The 25,307-nt window shown below is 38.3% G+C and overlaps 1 protein-coding gene across 1 annotated transcript in view; it reads left to right on the top strand.

Moving 5' to 3' along the window:
* The window catches only part of LOC139742322 (uncharacterized), a 54,928-nt gene extending 29,621 nt beyond the window's left edge, over positions 1–25,307 (top strand). The window contains exons 5-25 of the mRNA XM_071652898.1: positions 518–631; positions 3,507–3,641; positions 4,524–4,652; positions 6,042–6,164; positions 7,343–7,465; positions 9,361–9,501; positions 9,923–10,057; positions 10,553–10,687; positions 11,207–11,338; positions 12,907–13,041; positions 13,677–13,802; positions 14,164–14,289; positions 15,413–15,538; positions 16,688–16,821; positions 17,499–17,621; positions 17,960–18,085; positions 20,477–20,602; positions 21,198–21,323; positions 22,352–22,477; positions 23,314–23,442; positions 25,203–25,307. Of these exons, the coding sequence (XP_071508999.1) occupies positions 518–631; positions 3,507–3,641; positions 4,524–4,652; positions 6,042–6,164; positions 7,343–7,465; positions 9,361–9,501; positions 9,923–10,057; positions 10,553–10,687; positions 11,207–11,338; positions 12,907–13,041; positions 13,677–13,802; positions 14,164–14,289; positions 15,413–15,538; positions 16,688–16,821; positions 17,499–17,621; positions 17,960–18,085; positions 20,477–20,602; positions 21,198–21,323; positions 22,352–22,477; positions 23,314–23,442; positions 25,203–25,307 (2,675 nt within the window). The remainder of the gene's footprint in view (positions 1–517; positions 632–3,506; positions 3,642–4,523; positions 4,653–6,041; positions 6,165–7,342; positions 7,466–9,360; positions 9,502–9,922; positions 10,058–10,552; positions 10,688–11,206; positions 11,339–12,906; positions 13,042–13,676; positions 13,803–14,163; positions 14,290–15,412; positions 15,539–16,687; positions 16,822–17,498; positions 17,622–17,959; positions 18,086–20,476; positions 20,603–21,197; positions 21,324–22,351; positions 22,478–23,313; positions 23,443–25,202) is intronic.

Raw genomic sequence — 25,307 nt, 5'->3', positions numbered from 1 at the left:
TTTCCTTGTCCCCGGGCTAAACATCCAAATAGAACAAGTGACTAAAAAATTCGTATTATTTCAGCTGCTGTTTTAAGGGGTTGAAGAATTGCTAGTATTACTCCATAACTAGAAAGAAATTGCATTTCACTAAAGGAGTCAGTTTCCAAACTACTGTAACTGCACTCGCCGAGTTAAGTGGTATCCAAGCCATAGCACAAGTTCTCACAAATTGTGTTAAAAAGTATAATGTGTAAAAAAACACACACACCTAGCATCAATGCTCCAAAAGCCGCTGATCCTTCGCCCCTTTGTATTCATACCTTCTCCATTATCATCCATCTATAAAGGCAGACCTCTTCTTTTTAAGAGGTGATTAGTTCAACGTCACACTTAAGGCACCCCAATTCATTTGCATAACAACTAACATCTCATGCCTGTTTCACGTTCTTTTCTTTTTCAACTCGCCCTAAATTTCTATCAATCCACATAACTTCCTGCACTAACAATAGCCGCTTTCGGGTTTTGTAATCACCAGCATCTCACTGCTTCCCCCAGCCGTGCCAGAACGGCGCCCCCTGCATTGGATGGCCCGTTGGTTTCACTTGCACCTGCCCTCCCGGATTCAGGGGGGCAACGTGCGAGGACATCGGTACGTCGTCCTATACACTCACGCACTTCTAACACTGTTATGAACTAAAAATGTATTTTCGTAACTCATCTCTAAATACTGTAATTTCTTCTATCTTGCTTTTTTTTATCATCTTGGATTAATTATACCTCAATTCACATTCTTTATCTACCTAACCTTGACTATAACATGATGCTTCAGTCTACTTCTACTAGGCCTATTGCTCACACACGGTGGAAAAGAAAATTATCTTATGTATAAATCGAATTTGTGGTTGAATAGTTGACACATATGCCAATACGACGACCAATTTACCTAGGGCCTACAAGGCTAAATGATTATGTTTAGGGAGGTTTTGTATGCACTATGCATGAAGTGCTTACTGCAAATCATATATAACGTAAATGTTCCCTTTGCTACACTGCAAAAAGTCCGGTGTTAAATAGTGAACACCGAGCTGGTGTTAAATTTTCGGTGCTCATTTATGGTGTTAAATTAACACCTCCGGGTGTCATTTCCAAATTTTAAACTGTTTTTTGAAGAGTTTCTTAGTAACTGCACTTCTTGTTGATTTCTAATTTAAACAAGACGATCAAGAATTTTACATTAAAATACTAGATTTTTGAAAAAATGTGAAAATAAATTTACACCAAAGTAACACCAGCTGGTGTGGTCTCTTATTGAAGCTGGACGGGTGTTAAACCATTGATATTAACACCAACAAATATCAAATCAACACCATGTGGTGTCATTTTTGAATTAACACCAGTACAGTGTCAAAATAACACCAGATACAGTGTCAAATTAACACCACGAAGTGTCAGGTGAACACTTTTCAACACCATCACAGTGCATTTTTAACACCTGTGGGTGTGGTCCTTTATTGAAGTTTGATCGGTGTTAGATTTAACACCCGTGGTGTTAAATCTAACACCGATGTTTTTACAGTGTACTGCACTGAATACTAATGATACAGCAAGTTATGCACGAATACGGAAATACTTTTGAATCATAAGGATGCTGTTATAAATTCGTGACGTTGGTATGCATAAGGAACGCGTCTAATCGTATTCTATCTTCAGACACTAGGTTATATTTGCGAAGTTGACAAAATGTTGACAGACTGTATATAGTAATTCGAATGATACACATGGTCCATACTGTACTATCAACTCTCTCTGTCTGTCTGTATCTATTTATATATTTATCTCTCTATCTATCTATCTATCTGTCTGTCTATCTATCTATCTATCTATCTATCTATCTATCTATCTGTCTATCTATCTATCTATCTATCTATATGTCTGTCTGTCTGTCTATCTACCTACTGTATCTATCTACCTCTCTCCCCTCACCTACCATTCTTATTTTCTAACATCTCCCTGTGTGTGTTTACATTTCTGCACGATTTAAAGGGATAGTACAGTTTTGATGGAGATGAGAATTGGGCTTTTAACTTTTTGCGAGATATCAAGAAAACACTTATGATATAGTACAGAGCATACCATTTTAAGAGGAATTCAAAGTTTATTTGATGAAAATCGGGTTTGGAATGACTGAAACATCCAAAAACAAAGTAAAACAAAGCGATCGTAATAAAGTGTGGGTCCCACACTTTATAAGAATCGCTCTTTTTTGGATATCTCAGCCATTTCAAAACCGATTTTCATCAAATAAATGTTGAATTCTCATAGAATTACATGCTCTTTCATGTTTCATATGAGGTTTCTCATTATCTCACCAAAAAATGTTAGAAACCTGAAATTAGGTCTCGACCAAAACTATACGATCCCTTTAAGAGAAGATGCCAAAAGGTCATCACAACCGTAGTTTCAAGTGATTCAAATGGCGTCTCTTCAGGATATCAGTATGACGTTCTATAAGTCCTTTAAAATACATGTATGTCCTTTCTGTCTCTCTTTTTCCCTTAACATCCTGCATTCATAAAACATTGTGATGCATTTTGCTTTCCTGTATTTTCCATCACGACTGCAACCACAGGGTATGATAACTATATGCAGATCTACAGTTTATGTACACCCTTAATAAAAAATGTCAGGTAACTTAAGCTGTAACGGTTTAATTAGCACCGTCAAAATAAAGTGTTGCATCTGTCTATGGCTCATATTCTGTACGAGTAGATTAAATATATGCCTTCATGTATTGTAAAACAGTCACTGTTATCTTTTTTTTTTAATGTTTTGCATCCTTTTTGGTTTTGCATGAACTACCGACGTCTACATTCTGGAATGAGACACGTCCGTTGACTGTCATACGTTTTTGTTTTTTTTTCTCTTGTGTGATAGAAGAATTAGTGGTTAAGAAACATTTTTATAGTAGTTGAGAAACCATAGTAGATCGGCTGATTCAATATGTGCATGTTCTGCGTGCTCAAATGAAGTGTTGTTGTGTTTTAATGCTTATTTTTTTTATAATGGGCATGGCATATGAAGAATGCATGAACTGTGTGCGGCTATAGCTGAGACTACACTTCGTCAACAAAACTGTACGGCATTATTCATAATAATCTGCTTACGTTACTGTTGGCTTGCTTAGTCGTAAGTTGAAAAGAAAACGAAGAAGAAAGAGATGAGAAGAAGAATAAGAAGAAGGAGGAGGATGAGAAGAAGAAGCATATTATATACATATTTATTTATATGCCTCAAGTCTAATTTCTTTCAATATATACATATATATGATATATATATATATACATATGTGTGTGTGTGTGTGTGTGTGTGTGTGTGTGTGTGTGTGTGTGTGTGTGTATGTGTGTGTGTGTATGTGTGTGTTATAGTCAGGTCTAACCCTGTTCATGCATTTATACACATTCATGTTTTCGTTCTTGCATGATAGCGAAATGTACTTTGCCTATTAATGTGTCACAACTCCTCAGCTACTGGATCTCAAGCCTGTGATTCCAATCCGTGTGCAAACGGGGCCACGTGTTTCACATCCGGGGACCTGAACTCCTTCGTTTGCATATGTCAGAGTGGTTTCGCAGGTACCACATGCACGGAGACGACCGCTGGTAAGCATTTCAAAACATTCTTTTCTTTCTCTCTTTTTTTTTTCTTTCTGCAGCTTGTGATTTTCAGTTCGCTTTCATCAAAACGTTCATTGCCCGCATTGCTTGATGTAGAAACAATTATTCTTTGACATCAATTGAATTGCAATCTTTGTTCATTTCTCCATTTCTCATAGGTAGTTGATGATGTAATGCAAACACACAATCCAGTTTGGGAAAATTAACTTATTAGATTAGAATGTTCGCTCAATATCAAATGTGAGCGCGCTTGTGTGATAGAAACGTTAGGCCTTGCTCTGCTCTATCTCATATTATGCGGCTATACGTTTGAGCTATAAACTCCAAAGGAACTTTAATATTCTGAATCAGAATGAGAGTTGCACGACTGAGCGATAGACTACCAAGAGAAATAACAGATTACAAATATCGGGGGACTTTTCACCATTTCGCAGCTCCCCAAAGCGGCTCCATGTTCAAGCTGACTATCAAATTATTGAGTTAAAACACTTATTGTTGTGCTATGTGTTATAGAGAAACCTTTTTTTTCTGTGTTTGTGGCTGAGTCATCTATACTTAAACAAACCTTTATCATGAAAGAATTTTGCTGAAGAAACTCAACGTTTGTATGAGGGTTTTTCTTTTGTTCTTCATGGCGCTTTTCATGGACAACATGCAAAGGTCAAACCCATATCTTTACAAAGAATGTCAAATTTCATACCAACTGTTTTTTAATTTCATTTCAGTTCTTCTGCATCACTTTCTGTTTTGCCATAAATAAATGCGCTTTCTATCGTAGAGGGCTCTGCAATCGCTCATTTCTCACTGCTAAGGTAGTAGCTGGCTTCTGCACTATGCTGTTTTTGCAACTTCCTTCCCTCGTCTCAGAATTGCAATGCACGTCCACCACCTGCCAAAACGGGGGCACGTGCTTCTCCGCCGGGGCCGGCACCGGCTTCTTCTGCCAGTGCCCCGATGACTACGAAGGCGCCAATTGTGAAACCAGGGTAGAGGATGGTAGGTCGCACCACATCGCTGTGCAGTCAAATGGAAGACGCATCACTTTCTCTTTTCTTCTTATCACTCAATTTCTGATCATCGATCATACCATTACGCTGCAGAGCGCAGATTTAATGTTGGGCGTGCTTGAATCATGATGCTGTCATTAATAAAGAAAGGGAACATGGAGAGAGATTCTACGCAATACTTCTCTCACCTCACGTATTTCATCAATGGATCAACATGGTCAATGACCCATTAGAATAGCCAAGAACGCGGGCTCAGAAGGCGGTTTCATTATGGTGGGCATTTTTCTTTTCACTTCGGTGTGCCTTGATCTCGTTATATCATAAATTCAGGTTTCAGTTGCCACAGGTATCATGCTTACATGCTCTCGACTTATGGATGATAAAATTTGCCGAAATTTCGTGCCTGAAATGTTCATTTGCCGCATTACATTCTCATCAGCATTGAGCAACTTTGGAAACCTTTTTATGCCTATCTTCAATTTTCTTGACGGTACGATAGGGAAATCAAAAAAAGTTAAACTTTTCCTCGAAGAAATGTCCATGTTATCAGCTGACACACACTGCATTATCCCCATGGTAACTGGTAAAGAAACATTGCGATATAAACGCGCCGGTCATATGAGATGAATGTTGCAGCAATAAAGTGATTATTACCATTTTTTTCAATAATAGCAAATTAAAGGGTTCACTTGTCCGAGTCCATTTGATACAATTACAGATAATTGAAAAATCAACAGAATAATTTACTTGTCACTTCCACACTTATTAAAAGTTTTGGACTTAAATCTAAAGTTTGCTTCTTTTGCTCAGCACTATAAACACAAATGCTCAATATTCTTTATAAATAGTAAGCTTAATTTACAAGTGTATGTGATTTTTTTTTTTTTTTACCAGCAACATGACTTATTTTCAGGCCTGTAATTGTTAATCGCTGCATACTCCTTCGTTTGCAATTTCTAATTATTTGTGAACAAAACAACGTAAAAAAAAACTATTGCAGATAACCGCAAATTATCATGTTCTTCAATGAAATAGCCGAATGTTATCCGCGCACAGAATCAGGAAGAAAGATCCATCCCATTCTCGTTCACATTCTCCTAGCAAGAGTACTGTAATCCCTCAGAAGCTATACAGATAAAGAAGAAAAATATATAGGAAAATGATAAAATTTATGAAGCAATGGAATTCTTTCACTGCTAAAACCGAGCATTCGCAGGCAGAATTCTCTGCCGCATTTAGTACTAATATTATTTTTAGAGCATAGAACACATAGAGCGTAGGCCTCAAAGCTTTAGAAACTATTATGGCGCATCTGTCACAAATTTTCTTGTCTAGAGCTCTGTCATTTTTCTCCCTTTCCTCCCCATATGAAAATCAGTTCCCGCTTGTTCGTCTAGCCCGTGTCTAAACGGAGGCGTCTGTTTCGAGGCTGGCTCCATCACAGGGGTGGCCTACGTCTGTAGCTGTCAACCCGGCTATGAGGGCGACAATTGTCAGCTTGGTACGTATTTCACTCATGTCGATTACCGCTGTCTTTTCCTTCTTGTAATTCAAATTGATGTTTGTTCATGTTTATGTTTTATCAAACTTTCTATAGGCGATATGTCTTCTTACCTTTCCGTAATCGAAGCAGATGGTATTGAATGCAGGTTCCTTGTCGCAGCTCGAACACCGGATCGTCGATTTGGAGTAGGGCTCCAGTAATGAGTGTGAGAAGACGAGGAACTTGAATATCTAATAGGCCATCCTCGTCGGGACAGCTCGACAGCCAAGATATCTGGCATCGCAGATGTATTCTCTGTGTGTACATCGCCTTTTTCATCCTTTTGTCAGAAGTTTTTCTTTTTTTCGAATTTTGCCTGTAATGTTGGCCTAGTCATATTCTCATATTAAGTGCGTGCATGAGTTTGTTGTATACCTGCGTATTTGAATGATTGGTATTTGCTTTGCTAGATAGCATTACCATGCTTTACGCATTTTCACTTGCCGCGTAAGCCTATGGGCCTACTTGTGATTCATTAGCACAGCTCGCCTAGTCAAGTGAAGCATACTGGTATAATAAGACAGAAATGATCTTCATTGCATATTTTAGTTATTCATGTGTGTTTTTGGTGTGATGTGCATGAAATAGCTTCTAAGGAACTTTGTTCAGAGAACCACTTGCACTGCTCTGTTACCTTTCTTAACAGCTCAGCTTTATGAATAAAAACCTGTAACCAAAAGTAGAAAAAAAATGCCTCCCAAAAGAAGACTACCCAATCACCTTTCTTTTTGTTTGTTGCATGGCCAAACCTTCGCAACCTCTGTGAAGAAAACATGTTTCTCTGGCAGAATTTTTGTCGAAAATAGCTTTGTGCAATGATAATCGTTAGTGGGTTAGGCCTATATCGTTGGTTTCGTGATGCAAAGTGCTATATATCGTTCATAAATTTGTCCTGATTCCACCCCTTTTTAGCACGTGCGTAGCCAATAGTTTGGCAAATAATAGAAAAGAGTCCTTGGACAGATAAACGATGTCATTCTATAAAATGAAAAAAAAAATCTGATTTGATGCTTAATGTTTAGATCGAATGATGCAATTTCAATAGATAAAGTACTTTCTCTCTTTCTGAAATACGCTTTTTTGCGGTCTCTCGATGCTATGCATTTGCCCATACATTATCTGCATTCTTGCATCAGTAGCCTCAGCCTGTGCATCGCAGCCCTGTGTAAACGGGGCCACTTGCTTTGAGTCGCAAGATGGGAGCGGCTATACGTGCCTGTGTCCCGACGGTTTTACGGGAACCAACTGTGCAGTGCAAGGTAATTCGCAAATCTGCTGTATGAATTGCATTTCTTTATTTTATTCTAACTTATCTAGACTATGCATGTGCTTCTTTCTCATTTCCATTTTACCAATGTCTCTTTCCTCTATTTGATGTGTTTAACATGCTATTTTCCTGATCTCAAACGCACTTATAATGACAGTGCTGTGCCTCTTTGTTATGTTAGTACTGTATCACTTTCTTGTCATTTTTTCGTATCCCTTGTAAACACTTACTCAACGTTCAATATAGTTATGCATTCATGCTGTCCCCCTATTTCATTTAATTTCAGTTTGCTACTTTCAAGTCAGTTTGAAGAGTAAAAATCCCTTCGTTCTTGATTGTTGCTCTGCCCCGCATTTAATCCCTGATATCGCACTAACTCCCTACCCTTGTTCCCCAAACCCTAGCACTAAATCTGCTAAAGATGTAAGTCACCTGGATTCGTATAACTGAAAATTGTTTATCTGTCTCTGCTCCTTCGAGCCCGCTTTATCATGTTGTGACTTTGCCTGTGCCAACCTGTTTTGTGAATACTCTTATCTCACTTTGACTTTAGATCAGATTTGTTTTTTTATTGAACTCGGAGCATTAGCATAATGTCCAGGTAATGTTGCAAAATTTGAAAACAAAATAAAGTAACTTGGTAACCATCACGCTTGGCTGAAACCTTAAAATTTACGTAATACTTCACGAACTCGCTTTGTGGTAAACTCAGGCAGGGCAGCTAAGAGCTCTTTGTTCGTTCTATAATGTCTGAAGCTGCTTCCCATTTCCCTTTCAACTGCTCAAGGTGAACTTAAACTCTTCAAAACCAACATCTCCTCCATTATACGCTCTTCACACAATTTCGCAGACGCTCCATACCATAATCCATTGTATTTCATTCCGCTCATGCTTATCGTTATAAGCAAGACGACAAGTATATGTCATGTACTTTACCTGTTTTGCATCTTGGTTCAAACCCTCCCTGTAAAAGGAGCGAATTTTATATCATTTTATTTAACCACGATCCAGACACAGTCCCCACAAACCCCTGTCTATCAAACCCGTGTCCTGACGGAGCTACGTGCCTTGACGCTCACGATGGCAGTGTGCACACTTGCTTGTGTCCAAATGGTGTCATAAGCCCGAGCTGTGACGTCATCACAGGTACACGCCAAAACAAAGCCACAGCTTTAAAAAAGAAATGATGATAATAATAATAATGCTATGAATAAAGTTTTTCATGACAAATCTTAGGGTTTCCAAACGTCAAGCAATTCTGAATGATGTATGCACCTTTTGTAATATTTAAGGCCTATTTATTAAAGTCGCATCTGACAAAAATGATTATTTCACATCTCCCTAAAAAGTGAAGTTGTTAGAATGACAGAAAGAGTTGATCATAACATATAGATATAGAATAAAGGCTATTTTTACCTGCAGTTTGTTTTGGGAAAACGAATACGCTTATATAAACACACAGGGGACAATACATTGCGGGCTGAATGACAGAAAATAGTGCTGGAATTCCTTTGTAATATTCACATTTTTCAATCATATCATAATTATCATGATCATCACAGATATTTAGATCTTTATCAGCTCTTTCAAATACGCATGATATTTAGAGTAGATATAACAACCAGATGTGTCCATGTAGCATTTTATACCTCCGTGTATTTATTTCTTTCGCAGTCGTAAGCTATCTCTTTTTTAATGTCTCCATAGTTCCTTACTGAGAAGTATATGTATTCAGCAATCCTTTCCAATCCCAAAAATTGCTTCGCGGTGTTGGTTCTTGCTTTCCATTTTGTTTTTCTCTTCTTTTTCTGTTTGCCATTCGCCTGCTGTTATCACTGCCTGCCAAACACTCTGTACTTTCTACTTCATAATTATATACCTTCCTAGACCTCAATCCCTTTCCCGCCTGTGCCTCGAACCCCTGCCCGCAAGATGCCGCATGTCTAGAGGCCCACGACGGCATGAGTTTTATCTGTCTCTGCCCGAATGGCCTCGTAGGCACCACATGCAACTCCAGTTCAACTACAGGTAACCATCACAATTCATTTCCAAAACATATTTCCTTTTTTTTAATATTATATTGCTTTATTTCATTCACGGTTCGTTTCCAAAATGAAGCATAAATGTGAACAAAATCATACGTTAAGCAAAAAGATAAAGCGGGGAAGGTGATGGTAAAGGTATGAAAAGCGTTGGTTTATCAAAAACATTTTTTTTCATTTACTATTTGCTCAGAATAAATGCCAGAATTATAAATCCACCAAATTACTGCACGCCACTGACTCAAAAATTAACAGACAATGATAAACTCAAATTTCTTATGACATAAGTTCTTAAGGGAAAGAAATATGACCCAATTTCTGATCTCAATCATCGATGACGTCATGCTCATGCCTTTTTTGCTTCAACGTTCAAACTCCTTTTTCTCCTCCGCCAACCCCTGAGCCAGAAAGTGCACCCCTCCCTGCTTGTGCCTCGAACCCATGTCCCTCCGGTGCAACATGTCTGGAATCCCAGGACCAAAATGCATTTACCTGTCTATGTCCCAATGGCGAAACGGGCATAGTGTGTGACGTTACAACAGGTAATCTTCGTCAATGATAAATGCCCCCTTCTGTTCTTAAACCCTCAATTGGGGAGCGCGAGGATTTAAGTTCGCAATAGAATAATGGAACTTAAACGCAACGTTCATTAACATTGATTACAGTACAACACCTGATTATACTGTAGTATTGCAATTATAAGAAAAAGCTGTTTCGGTAGAGAGGTATGACTTGGGTTGACTGGAGAGCATTTTCCTAACCAGTAGTAGCCAAAAAACACTTTTTTAAACTGTCATAATGATTTACATTAAAATGTCGACGTAAAAAAAGCGATTTTTAATTGACAAAAAAAATTTTGGCGTCTTTCCCACTGAGTGCGTATCTGCTCATGAGTATCTCTCCTCTCTCCATACATGTTTGTGTGCATTTGTCTGAACGCACCGCTGCTTATACCGATTGCTTTTGTGTGCTCTTTCTTCATAGCCTTTTATCTGTTCCTTGCTTCTGCCAACCTCGTTCGTCTTTTTTGCATTCAGATCCTACACCACTTTCTGCGTGTGATTCTAACCCGTGTTTTGAGGGCGCCACGTGTCTTAATTCCGCCGATGGAAATGCATTTCTTTGCCTGTGTCCCAGTGGGGTCATAGGCAGTAGCTGTGAAATTATCACAGGTACTAATCAAGGTTATAATTATAGTTCACTCATATTCGTCTTTGACAGATTCTTATTCATTTGGAAATAATTGTAAGCTTCTAATTGCAAATCAGTCGAATGAGACAATGTATATATAGGTTGTAAAGCCCAGACAACGGCTTGACAATTTCACATTTGAAAGATCTTTGATAGTATGAATTAATTATCAACCGAGTGTTCAGTAACCCATTTGAGACATACCAAGGTGGTATTGTTAGTGTAGGGACAACACTCAGCGTCTTAGATGTAGGTATAGTACAACGCCTTTGTATAATAATGGTTTTTGATAGTCCATTGAACTCGAATGGTTTTTTGTCCTAAAAAATTCGTGTGGCCTATCGTAGGAGTAGAGAGCAGATTAAGTTTTAATTCTGGAATGGTTTGTAAAAAAGCATCAGGTATAAGCTCCCTCTACGAGTTTTTGCAAACTTTCATCACTTCTCGTAATCACCCCTCCCGCTCCCCTTCGCCCTCCCCTAACACCGCTTCCCCTCCAGATATCTTCCCCGTCCCGGCTTGTTCCTCCAACCCCTGTCCAGCCGACGCCACATGCCTTGAAGCAGCGGACGGGGTGTCTTTTGTCTGCTTATGTTCAAATGGGCATGTCGGCACAGATTGTTTTGTGACAGGTAAAAACTTGCACCCCTTAAAAAACACACACACAGAAAAAAGAGCAAACGCTCCTCGATCTTTATTTAAAGCCAATCAAATTTTGTACAACTGTCTACATTTGTATTATTAGTAGTAGCGCTTTCGTTATTTTTGCAAATATTTAAGCTCACCCATCGAGCTACAACAAAACATGCTTATTTCATTTCTTACTGATTATCTTGAAAAAAGGCTACTGACCGTCTCAACTCATGTCAAATTTGATCTTTCGCGATGATTTCAGATGAGTTCATGGTATATTTTGTCATTTGTGAAATCTACAGAGCCAGATTCAGGCAGAAATCGATCCAATACTCTTGTTTAGAAACTCTTAAGTTTTCAAGAAGAAGCCAAAAAATTATGAGCGGCTTACATCTTACAGCGTCCCGCGTGCAAGGTGTTTATGATTATTTTATGTGCTTGCATATTTATGCTATCGTGGCCTTCTTTTCTCATTCACACCAATTTCTCGCCTCATAACTTTGCAATTTTTTTTTCTTCAAAATACTCATCTTCCCGCCATCCTTATCCGTGCTATTCCATGCCTCTATAGAACTGTCGTCTTATCTTTTCTTATCAAAACTCGCTTTCAAATCATGCTGCTAGACTCGCCACAAACATCTGCCTGTTCTTCCAACCCTTGTCCCGATGGGTCGACTTGCCTCAATGCTGGCGATGGGTTATCCTATATCTGTCTATGTCCCGACGGGTTTCTGGGGCTTTCATGCAGTACTGCTACCGATAACATTACAGGTAATCATTACCAGTATGCCGCACTGACACATATGGACATTCATTGGTTTTCAATATATAAGAAGAACATGTGCATTACATTTCATATCATTTTCATCTCATTAAGAGAATAATTTAAAACTCCAAGCATGACATCGACTGTACTGATCACTCTTTTTAGTTGGCGTTCGTGTCCATATTTGCATGTATGATCTCATTATTTTCTAGAACATATCGAATTGTAACCTGTCTTATGTATGCTGACTACCATGTCATAAATTTTTAAGAATCTCGTTTGCGTTATTCACCATTCGTCGAGCCAAAAGGCGGATGTAGGTGTGATCGACATTCCGAGACAATCAACCCATTAAGGTTTACCTTGGGTTTTCCAGTGATGGATCTACGTCGAAGGAACATACTCATTTGATGTTTATTTTGCACAGAGTTTCCTCTTTCTGCGTTCATCGAAGAAGTACATGCATGTAGGCCAAGGCATGAATACTTTTTGCTGATAGGAAAGGTTAGCTGCGGTAGTACACCACTCTTTCCAGTTGTTGCTTTAAATTAAAGTATTTGTGAGTTGTACATCCATCTGCTAATTTATCCTTCTGTCTCATTTCTCATGTTAAACATGTCTCTTAGAATGCTTTTATTTGACCAAATAATTATTCTCCAAAGCGATCACTGCTTTTAGAGAGCCGTAAAAATGCCAACATTCTTCGTTCTCTCTCTGTCTCCTTCCGTTTCCATGGATCTCCCCCTACCCCCATCCACCCCCTCTCTTTCTCTTTTCCATCTGTTGCTTTGCTTCATATAGCAACCCCGACTGCATGCGCTCAGGCTCCGTGTCTGAATGGTGGCACCTGTCTAGAGTCACAATCCGACCCCTCGAGTTACGTGTGCATGTGTACCACTGGCTTCACCGGAGAAAATTGCCAAGATGTAGTGCAAGGTAACCATGGCAACTGCCCATGAAAGCACGATTACAGTAGAGAGATGAAAGATTCACAGTTGTTTATTATCATATCTCTTTTCTCAGACTTGGGTTAGGATAAATAACGTATAACTAACGACGCTGCATATGCCACGGGAAATGCTAGATTTCCGTTATGCATGCCTTCCTGCCGATAAGCATCAATGTCGCAATGTTGTTCTTCCTGCAGATCTTTATGATATTATGGAGACCAATGCATACTATTCTGTCTTTTAAGTTACTCTAGTTTTCTTCACTGAATCACAGCTTAGTTGAAACGTTGTCATTTCGAACCAAAACTTAACTATGCCTCTTGCGCACCCCTTATTTCCTTGATGTGCTTATTTGTAAAAAGTTCAAACCTTAATGTTAGTAGCCAATATTTCACTAAATTTGTCACGTATTCTTTCATTATATAGTTGCAAAGTTTTGACTCTTGAGATATGTGCTTGCATCATTTTCAAAAAGTCACATTCACGTTTGGAAACAACAAGAAAAAGAATGATTGCGCATATTGTGTCACTCTCTTTAGCCGTGCTTCTATCTTAATGTCTGCACCATTAGGGTAGATAGCTAGATAGCCCCCCTTTATGGCTTTCTTGTCCTTTCTATAGAGTTAGCATGCGACCTTAATCCATGCCAGAATGGTGCAACGTGTTTTAATCTTGGATCTGCCCCGGGGTCCGGATACTTTTGTGATTGTCCTGCTGGATTCTCCGGCACAAATTGTGATGAAGTTGGTGAGTTCAGGATAGCTTAAAAAAGAAAAAAGAAAAAAAAATAATGAAGCATTTTCAAGTCATATCATAAAACTGCTTTGCATTTTCTTTGCTCTCTATCTTACTTGAAGGTTTAATTCAGATTCGTATCAAATAGCTTTACCGACATGTTTTAAGTTTTTTTCCTATTGGTTTAAATGCGCTTTTGCATCATTCACATCTATTTTACAACCACTGCTGTCAGCATTCTTCTCATTAACTGATAATGTTTTTCTCTTTTTTCAACAATCAGCTTCTTCACATGCCATTCACATTGCGCAATCATAGAATAGAGATCATAACTGCACTCCACTTCCCAACGTTTTTCTCCTGATCCGCATAGATTTAGCCTGCAATTCCAACCCATGTCAAAACGGTGCCATGTGTTTTAACGCTGGAACTTCACAGAGTTCCGGTTACTTCTGTAACTGCGTGGACGGGTTTTCTGGGACCAACTGTGATGAAGTTGGTAAGTAAAGATAAATGGATAACAAAATGAATAACAAAGAAAAAACCCAACTCTTTCCCATTTAATGTTTTCCTCCCGAACTACTAAGTCTAATGTTTATGTCAACTACTAACATCTATATGTTAGCATTAGTTATCTCTCGGAAATGCTGCTCTATACAGAGAGATATTTTTCCCTTTTTAACGTGGTATTCATGGATGGGTAAGTGTGAATTACGCTTCAGTATCAACGGGTGTGTCGTGCATGTAAACTCCGCTGTAGTATTTGTCGTGGAATACATCTGCATTCATGGTAACTATGTACGAGTGAAAGATTGCCGGTATGATTAACACATCATTTACCCTCGTCTGTCAAGCCTCTCATAGAAAAGAATGAAAAGGTGTACTGTACGTAGTAATAGAGTGTGCTTACGTCTTTTTTGGTGAGTGTGTTTGCGTTGTGTGTTGTGTTGTCATCTAATTGCATCGGCATTCATCGGCCCTTCATAAAGATCGTAACTGGACTCTAGCTCTATATTAGGCATTACCGTGATTTTATTTCTTTTTCGTTTTTGACATTACAAACATTCATTGGCCTCAATTATTCACTCTCCATCATTTCATTGGCATGATTTCGTGTGCAGCCGTGTTTCATTTATTAACGTGATCATGGCGTGATACGAGCCTTTCCATCAAAAGAATCCACACTTATATTGAAAAAAAAATACTGCTGTGAATTTACACAGTAATGAAAAGAGTACAAATCAGACAGGACTTTCATATACTACTAGATAACATCTACGTTGACCGTACGTTCCCCCACAAGTTTTACACGTTTCCATTTATCACTCGCTTTTGAGTATTAAGATTTGAACACGTTATGAAATCATGCCTCCACTGCATCATGAATCATTTTTGTCGTAATTCACGAGAAAACACTAGGACCAATTTTCAGTTAGCATAGACGTTCATGCAGTACATCTGTCTGCCATTGGTCATGTCACAAAATCATGTTTGTCTGTGTGTTTATACTACTGCGTTTTTGTTTTCATCAAGAAAAGTCAACGAATAGCCCTGAGCATGCTCCCAAATTGTGTCCCATGATATTTCGCACGATTGCTGTATCTGCCTGCTTTGCTTTGTAGTGTTAGCATGCTCGTCCGATCCTTGTCTTAACGGTGCAACCTGTATGGAATCAGACTCTATCCCTGGTTATGTATGCCAGTGTGCTTCGGGGTTTGAGGGGACTACATGTGCGCTGATTGTTGAAGGTAAGACCCTCTCTTTCTTCCTTCCTCTCTATCTATCTATCTATCTATCTATCTATCTATCTGTCTGTCTGTCTATATATCTATCAGTCTGTCTTTCTATCTATCTATCTATCTATCTGTCTTTCTATCTATCTATCTATCTACCTATCTATCTATCTATCTGTCTGTCTGTCAGTCTGTCTATCCTTCTGTCTGCCTGTTTGTCTTTCTGTCTTATCTATCAATAGTTCAATCTAACTTTCTATCTGTCTGTATTTTCATCCGTCTATTCATTCCTTTATCTGTCTGTCTATCTGTATAATCTGTCTATCAATCTATTCATCAACCTCCGAATAAGGTTCCAAAGTATGATGTCATAGCCATTCATCGCCATGGAAACTGGTTCCAAAATAACCCCACCTTCCCTGAATATTAATATGTAAACGCTATTGTTGCTAACCATCCTCGCACCTGGTTCCAACCCAAGCTAACACAAGAGTCTGTGACATCATCACTTCGGTATTCGATTAATTACATGGGATAACATGTCTTCAAGTAAAGGCTGTCGTGCAAACTACGACTATAGTCACTGGTCCGGTCTATGAAATCTAGCATAAACAATTATAACGTTCCTACATTTCTTGTCATTGAAATTAATAGTTCCTACTGTACTCCAGCTTCCTATCTAATTGACAATGAAATGACTCTAATCGCTTCACTGCAGTGATGTATTCATCACTATAACGTATGCGTATAAGACTTCAAGTGGTAACGATGGCTGTCAGTGGTAGTTCAAGTTTCTGATAATTCAATCAATCTGCCACTATACGTTAACTTTTAAGACTACGAGGAAATAATCGAAGATGATTAATTGCTTAACAAAACCTGCATTTTCACACAATAACTGTCAGATATCAGCATTCCTCGAGGATAAAGTTAAATCACAGAGCTTCAATAATACAGTCTTTTTAAAAACAAACATCCAGGAAAATGACGCTTTATAGAGAGTTGACAACAGCCTTAAGTCTATTGGGACTAAGATCTAAAAATGACGTCAAAGTTGTATATAAACACGTTGTCAAGGGCTGAAAGAGTTATTTGATATACGTATATAGTGAATCTTGATTCTCAGTATCATAATACCACCTTGTTACATACTTAACTCAACAGACTCCCCATGCTTATCGAGTCCATGCCAGAACGGAGCAACGTGCCTCATCAGTGGAAATGGTACAGCCTATACATGCCAATGTCCCCAGGGATTTAGCGGAGAAATTTGTGATACACAGGGTAAGAAGCTATCTGTGACATACTTTTCATATTATTTTTCAGTAAAGAGTCTCATTTGATATTGAGCTAGCGTTGTCACTGAGTTACTGTGTTTTAAGTCAGAGTGTAAAAATTTAAATATGTAACTATGGTTTACTTCATGTTCAAGTTCAAGTTCAAGTTCAAGTTCAAATTTATTCGATTTTTTCCACAATATACACACATAAATCTCACTTTCTTGAGTGACAGAAACAATGCATACAAATGTACAGACAAAACAACAGTAATGTTCAGATGGTGTTTTTCCCTATCAAATTTTCATGTAAATAGAGCATGACAACTTTGCAGCGACACTCTCATTCAGGGAAACTGTATAATTATCATATCTGGGATTCATCATGAATTCATGTATCGTGGTTACCAGCAGCCAGAATTCAAACTAGTTTTATTCCTCGATCACTTGTTAAATTTCTCTCTGTACACGACGTAATCATTACGCAGCAAACAGAACTTTGGTATTCCCTTTATATTTCACAAAATACCTCGCCACACATCAAGGTTCAGCGCATGAATGATACAATACACATAAATTTGCAGAGTAACAATACCATATTGTTGTTTTTCTTTCACACTGTAAACGCGAAACACTGTAGACACAAGATATAATGAGATGATTATAATCTTTCCCATTCTGTTTCTAATTCTCTCACAGCTGCTCTGCCATGTGACTCGAACCCTTGCCAGAATGGCGCCCAGTGTTTTACTGCGCTGGCAGGAACTGCTTACGTGTGCCAATGTCCCCAGGGATATTCTGGGACCAACTGTCAGACACAAGGTGGGTAGTGATCGGTTCTCAGCTGATGTATACTCGTGTACACATCTTAGCAACGTTTTTGCTTCGAGGTAGTTTTATTGCAACGTAAGAGAGGCAGTGGTGTAAATACATGCGCAGTTGTAGCGTGAGTGTATAATTTAAACGGATTATGTAGTAATGCTTTGCTGTGTTGGATTCGGGCCTAATTATCATGAAACATGAATCTGAATATAACGGTCGACAAAAACATGTTTATGCTTCATTTTGTAAACCATTGGAAATGTATGCTATGTTATGTTTATGCTAATTTGCCCGGTGAGTCGATGATGCTTACATCGTTTGGTTGATTTCTGCTTCAGATGCAGTACTTGCCTGTGCTTCGAATCCCTGTGAAAATGGCGCCCAATGTATGGAGAATTCTCAACAATCCGGATATGTTTGCCTTTGTCCTGAGGGCTTCTCGGGCACAAATTGTGAATCTCAAGGTGAGCACCAGTGAATTATTGGTGGTTGTTGTTGCTCAAGTCATAATGTTAGAGCGGGGAGAATGATCCTTTGATCTTTGATCTTTGATTTTATGTTTCAAAAAAATCAATCCTTCCATAATTACCCCACCCGACGTTCTAACGAGTTTCATTTACCACTTCTTCGAACGATTTTAGCAAAGAATACACTTATTTACACTGGACCAAATTATTGGAATTCCCTGAACCATGATTTAAAATCTGCTCCATCTATATACTCATTTAAAAGGAGATTAAAGTCTTTTCTTTTACAATCTTATAATGACGACTCGCAGAGTCAGATTAGTTTATAGGCTTACTTAGCTACTCATCCGCAATATCGGCATTGCCGTTCTCTTTATTATTGTAACTATTGCTCAAGCCTTGATTATAAGATTTTCGTTAACCTATACTTCGCAGTTGCAGGGTTTTTCTTTTCTATATTCTTTTTTCTTCTTCTCTTTCTTCCTCAAACCCCCGAGGATCGTCATCTGTGTTGCATATTCCTGTCTATTTTGTTACCTCTTTATCACGCTATAGTTTTGTTTCCTCTTGTGTCGTCATGTCAGTTTTTTTTTCTTGTTTTTCCTCCTACAAGTAGTCTTATTGCTGTCCCAGTCCTGTTGCATGTTCATTACTCTGTTTGTAGTTGTTCTATGTATAACTGTTTGTTCGTCTGTCTCTTAGTGGGCTGCCAAACTTTTTTTGTGACGAACTTTTTGTGCGGATTTTTTGCTGTTTTCAATTCAATTTTTACATCGGACTTCTAATAACGAGGGGCCCACACTCTACAAGCTCTGTCTTTTTAGTGGGTCCCTCCGTTTTTTTCACACAGCGCATAATTATATTGAAAACTATTTCACTTTCGTTGTCTTAGCAACTATTGCAATGTATCGATACTGTTAGTTTTTTTTGGTGCTATTATTGTTGTTTTCTCTGTACAATTGTATGCATTGATTTTGTCACTTAAGAAAGTGAGATTTATGTTTGTGTTATGTATTGTGGAAAAAACGAATAAATATGAACTTGAACTTGAACTTGATCCTGAGAGTCAGTCCGTATATGCATGTTTCAAATCACGTTATTCATCAGACATTAAATTGGGAATCCTTAAAAACACGCCGTTTAAAGCATACTTTGTTAATGGTATTTAAAACTCTTGATAATTTTAGCGCTCCTTATTTATTGGATCGGTTTGATTTTGTATCTCATCAATATTCTTTACGATCTTCTGGAAGATTAACGCTGTTAAAGCCCAGAACAGAATACTGTAGACGCATGTTCGCGTACCGTGGGGCATCCATGTACAATACTGTTCCCCTGGATATAATATCTTCATCATCATGTAATTCCTTTAAGAAAGCAATGAATAATTATGTTTTACACTGGTTGTTGTGATAATGACCACGGATCTCTGTATTATGCTAATTCTGAATTATTATGTTATATGGGGAGGGCTGAGGGTGGGCGAGGGTATATTGGTAGTCGGTATGGGGGTACCATTTTCATAAACTTTTGTTTGTAATGTTGTTTTAGTTGATTTTGTACTGATGTATCAATTTTTTGTTCGTATCATATTGGTATATGTAAGTAAGTGTATGTATGAGTAGTTTTATTGTATGGAGTTTCGACTATTATATGTGAAGTTGGACCCCTCGGAAGACCAGCACGGCCATGAAGGCCGAGCTGAGCAGGGCAATCCATCCGTTTTCCTTAGAATATCCCAGTTGTATTGTATCATTGTTATTTTTGTGATTTTTACGGTGTATAAATAAACAAATCAACAAACAATGTTTAAGATTTTTTTTTCTAACCAACTGTTTCTACTCATCTTATTAGTGAACAGAGGTCAACTTGATGATATGATGTATTTTTTGATGTTACAGTGCAACCATGTGAGCCGAACCCATGCCAGAACGGCGCTCAGTGTTTTACCGCGCTGTCGGGAACTACATACGTGTGCCAATGTCCCACGGGATATTCTGGAACTAACTGTGAGATAGAAGGTATGCTTTTACTTTGCCGGTCTCCTCATTTCATGGTTAAGATGCCACAGCACCTTGTTTGATTGTTTTTGTTTGTTTTTGTTGTGTTTCTGAAATAACTTAAATTTATCACGACATTCCAAGAGAAAGATTTCTATCAAATGAGATGCATGACGTTATTTGATAATGACTTGTCTTATCCCTTGTTTTACAATTTTCTTCTTGAAATGAAATCATCAAGTCACAAGATACTGAATTTACATTTATCAATGTGTATAAGACGCGTCTTGTAGCGTAAAGCCGTGATTTATCCCTCTGTACATTATCATATATTTCGTCTTTGCTCCCCATGAAACAAACATCGATCTTATTTAATTTTTCTACTTAGATCAAGTACTTGCGTGTTCGTCGAATCCCTGTCAAAACGGAGCCCAATGTATGGAGAATGCTCAACAATCTGGTTACGTCTGTCTATGTGCTGAGGGGTTCTCGGGCACTAATTGTGAATCTCAAGGTGAGCACCAATGAAATATTGGTGGTTGTTGTTCTCAAGACATGTTAAAATGTTTAAGATTTTTCCTATTCACCTGTTTTTTCTCATCGCCAAAAATGAATTAATGAACAGAGGTCAACTTCAAGAAATGATGTACTTTTTGATGTTACAGTGCAACCATGTGAGCCGAACCCATGCCAGAACGGCGCTCAGTGTTTTACCGCTCTGTCAGGGACTACATACGTGTGCCAATGTCCCGAGGGATATTCTGGAACTAACTGTGAGATTGAAGGTATGCTATTTGAGATCCCACGATATCTTTTTTTGTTGTTGTTGTTGTTCCTGAAAGAAATGAAATAAAATAAGCCACCATGATTCGGGCAAAATTTTCTTTCACAGGGGTGTGTGACGTAAGGTAATAGTTTAATTATCCCTTGGGATACAATCCCCTTCCTACAACCTGAGCATCACGACACCTGGTGCTGAATTGATATTTATCTAAGAATGTAGAAGCGTCTTGTATTTTACAGCTATGATTTTTCCACTTTGCATAATCATACATTTCGTCTTTTCTGTTCATGAAACAATCACCGTTTTTTGTTTGTTTCCTGCTTAGATCAAGTACTTGCTTGTTCTTCGAATCCCTGCCAAAATGGCGCCCAATGCATGGAGAATTCTCAACAATCTGGTTACGTCTGCCTATGTCCTGAGGGGTTCTCGGGGACAAATTGTGAATCTCAAGGTGAGTACCAGTGAAATATTGGTGGTTGTTGTCACTCGACCAGAATACAATATTTGTCCTTTCGTCAATTTTGTCAATTTTTAAAGCAAGCGAAGAAAGTAGTAGAATATAATGTCTGAAAAAAACCCTAATGGCTTTGTATTCAATATCAACTGGAATCGTGTTCATGCTATTTAGACTGTTTGTAGCTGCCTGTCAAATTGTATCATTTCTCTTTATGTATCATAAGTGACATTTATTTTGTACCTAAATAAATTTCCTTGTGAAAAAAAAAATATAAGAAAATCATATGAAGTCATTGATCTTCTGACAATTTCATGAGTCGCCTTGAGCAATGTGTGATTCTCATAGTCCTTAAATTTCTCCCTTATCCAGCTGAATATTCATTTGCTCAGGAGAAAGATAGGAGACAAAAGAGAGAAGATAATACCTATCGCAATCCAATAATGATGTAAAATTTTTCCGATTTTCCTTGAATCAGGGTAAAATAACATCCATTGTTTCTACTCATCGCCAACAGCTAATAGTGTACAATTGGTGTACCTCATTATTTTACAGTGCAACCATGCGACTCGAACCCATGCCAGAACGGCGCTCAGTGTTTTACCGCGCTGTCGGGAACTACATACGTGTGCCAATGTCCCACGGGATATTCTGGAAATAACTGTGAGATAGAAGGTATGCTTTTACTAAGTGCGATCTTCTCATTTCATAGTTAAGACATCATAAGGCATTCTTTTTTCTCTTTTTTTTTTTGGTGCCTAAAAGAACTGAAATTATCCCAATGGTTCAGAGGAGAAATTTCTTTCAAAGTAGTGCATGACTTCAGTTGATAATTGATTTACATACATCTCATGTTATGCAATTCCCTTATCACGTGTAGTTGCAGCTTTATCATCATGAGACGTAGGTATCTATCTACTAGTCTAGAAGAGTCTTAAAGCTATGATTTATTTTTCCCCTCCTGTACGTATTTCTCGTTTGTTAATTGTGAAACAAGCACTGTGTTTTGTTTGTTTCTTACTTAGATGCAGTACTTGCCTGTTCGTCGGATCCCTGCCAAAATGGCGCCCAATGCATGGAGAATTCTCAACAATCTGGTTACGTCTGCCTTTGTCCTGAGGGGTTCTCGGGCACAAATTGTGAATCCCAAGGTCAGTAGCAGTGAAATAGTGGTGGATGTTGTTGCTCCATAAGCATGTTTTCCCGAAAGTTAAGTTCAGCATATTACTGTTTATTTAAATAGTAATTATCATGATTACACGATAACCAAATGAACTTATTGAGTTTCTGACAATTCCATGATTCCCCTTGAGCAATTTATGCTTAGTCATTGTCCTTGAATTTCTCTCTCATCCAGCTGAAGAGAAAGAAAGACAAGAAGGCAATACTTGTAGCAATCCAAAAATAATTTATAACTTTTTCCCCGATTCTTGAATTAGGTAAAATAATATCCAATTGTTTCTACTCATTGCCAATAGCTAATGATGTATCTCATTATATTGCAGTGCAACCATGTGAATCCAACCCATGCCAAAACGGCGCTCAGTGTTTTACCGCACTGTCAGGGACTACATACGTGTGCCAATGTCCCGAGGGATATTCTGGAACCGACTGTGAGATTGAAGGTATACTTAAACTAGTCCAGTCTACTCATATCATAGTTAAGACGTCACTGCACCCTTTTTTCTCTTTGTTTTTCGTGCTTGAAAGAACTGAAATTATCCCAATGGTTCAGAGGAGAAATTTCTTTCAAAGTAGTGCATGACTTCAGCTGATAATTGATTAATTTACATCTCTTAAATTTTATTCAATTCCCTTATCGCATTAGGTTGCAGTTTTATAATCATGAGACAGATGAGACGTAGGTATTTATCCACTGGTCTTGAAGAGTCTTAAAGCTATGATTTATTTTTCCCCTCCTGTATGTATGTATTTCTCGTTTGTTTATCGTGAAACAATCACCGTTTTTTGTTTGTTTCCTGCTCAGATGCAGTGCTTGCCTGTTCTTCGAATCCCTGCCAAAATGGAGCCCAATGTATGGAGAATTCTCAACAATCTGGATACGTTTGTCTATGTCCTGAGGGGTTCTCGGGGACAAATTGCGAGACTCAGGAAGGTGTGTGTTCAGAAACCAATGATGGATGCTGTAACTTCACAAGAGGACATTACATTTTTTTTTTAAATTCACATTTATGAAGTGATGCCTTGGAAATTGTCAGTATGATTACAAGATGCTTTTTGAACCGTGGAATTAAAGACAATTCACTGATTCATGACGATTTGTTTAGCTCTTCGCCTTTGACGTCTCTCTCCTACTTATCTGAACTCATTAGCACAATAAATAAATAGAGGCAAGAAAATATCAGTAGCGCTTCAAGGAACCTGAAAATTATTTCTAATCCTTCATGATTTGGATATGATTGTTTGAAGTTAAGGAAAACCATTGCTTTCTTGTTGTTTTTAGTCACAGACAAAGGAGAATGGATGCAATAAGTTAACTAACTGACATTATATTCTGTGTGATATTACAGCACAACCCTGCGAACCAAACCCATGCCTGAACGGTGCTTCGTGTTTTACCGCGTCGTCAGGAACTGCATATGTGTGTCAGTGTCCTGTGGGATATTCTGGAACTAACTGTGACGTTCAAGGTATACCTTCACTGGTTCCCTTATTTACATGCATATAACATCGCGTTAATTACTCTACCATGAAGTTTCAAATCTTCTTGTCGTTAATAAGCCATACATGAGTTACGAAGAACTTGCATGGAATACTTTTTCGAATTTACTTGGCTTTGGCTTGGTCATCAGTAGAAATGATTCGAATATGTCCAAGAGCGTGGCGTTCATCGTTTAGCGGAATTGTTATTCGTTGGTGCTGACAACATAAGTTACTACCTCTGAGAAGTCAATTTTTTTTGGCAGTAATTACTACTTGCATTGTTCATCAAATGGAAGTGTTTATACTATGATTTCAGGTTTCATTTTTCTATGGATTAAACCATGTCTAAATTTCGAAAAAAAAATCCCGCTTGGCACAAACTTTCAACCCTCAGCACAATCTTCAGCCATCCTGTAGTCCTAGAATATTTCCATCGGTAGAATAGCATTAACATCCGCATTACGCAGAGAAATGATGTAGAAATTACTTATAGCTACTAGTATGACTCGGTTTTGTAGAGTTGTTAAGTGTGGTTACGCAACAACACTTAACTTTGTTACATGGGCAACACATGTTCATCACTACTGCAGCATCTTTGTCGTTTTTATTTCTTTGCTTTGCACTTTGTATTTTTTTCATCTGCTAATCACTGCATCTCATCTATGTCTGCACCTCTTCCACCTGTCGTCATGCGATCCTGCATCCTCATTCTGTTATCATTCCGTCTCTTAGATCTTCCATGCTCATCCACCCCCTGTCAAAATGGCGGCCAATGTTTCACTGGGGGAAGTGGCAATGCATATTTTTGCGTGTGCACTGCCGGCTACACTGGCGACAATTGTCAGTTGATAGGTAATGCCTTCACTGAATGAAAATGAAGTACATAGCTTGCTAAAAAAAAAGTTTTGTAGAATTCATCATAATTGTGAAATGATGTAGGAATCTCATTTAATTTTGTCATTGTTTGTTGACTAACTCTGAATCATTATGTATGTAGGCTACATTTCGTTTACTGTTTCATTGCACGTTTGGTTGAAGTTCATTCTTTTCACTCCAGTTATTCCTCCTATGTATTGTTTCGTCTGAGTTCATTACTTCAGGAATAATACGATGTCGTGCATGAAGTGTACTGCCTGGCTGTTGTTGCCAATTTAACGGTATATGTAGAGTACATATGTGATCGTCTATGATATTTCATTTCTGTCCCCTCAGAACCTGCATGTCCGACGGACGTTTGCCAGAACGGCGGGACATGCGTCGAATCGCAGACAGATCAAGGCTACACCTGCCTCTGTCCAAATGGCTATGAAGGACTAA

This window comes from Diadema antillarum, unplaced genomic scaffold, assembly GCF_040938485.1.
Source record: "Diadema antillarum isolate AM-2024a unplaced genomic scaffold, OU_Dant_1.0 seq00000996_RagTag, whole genome shotgun sequence".
Classification (NCBI taxonomy): Eukaryota; Metazoa; Echinodermata; class Echinoidea; order Diadematoida; family Diadematidae; genus Diadema; species Diadema antillarum.
The sequence above is the reverse complement of the archived record's forward strand: the minus strand, read 5'-3'. Positions and strand labels throughout refer to the sequence as shown.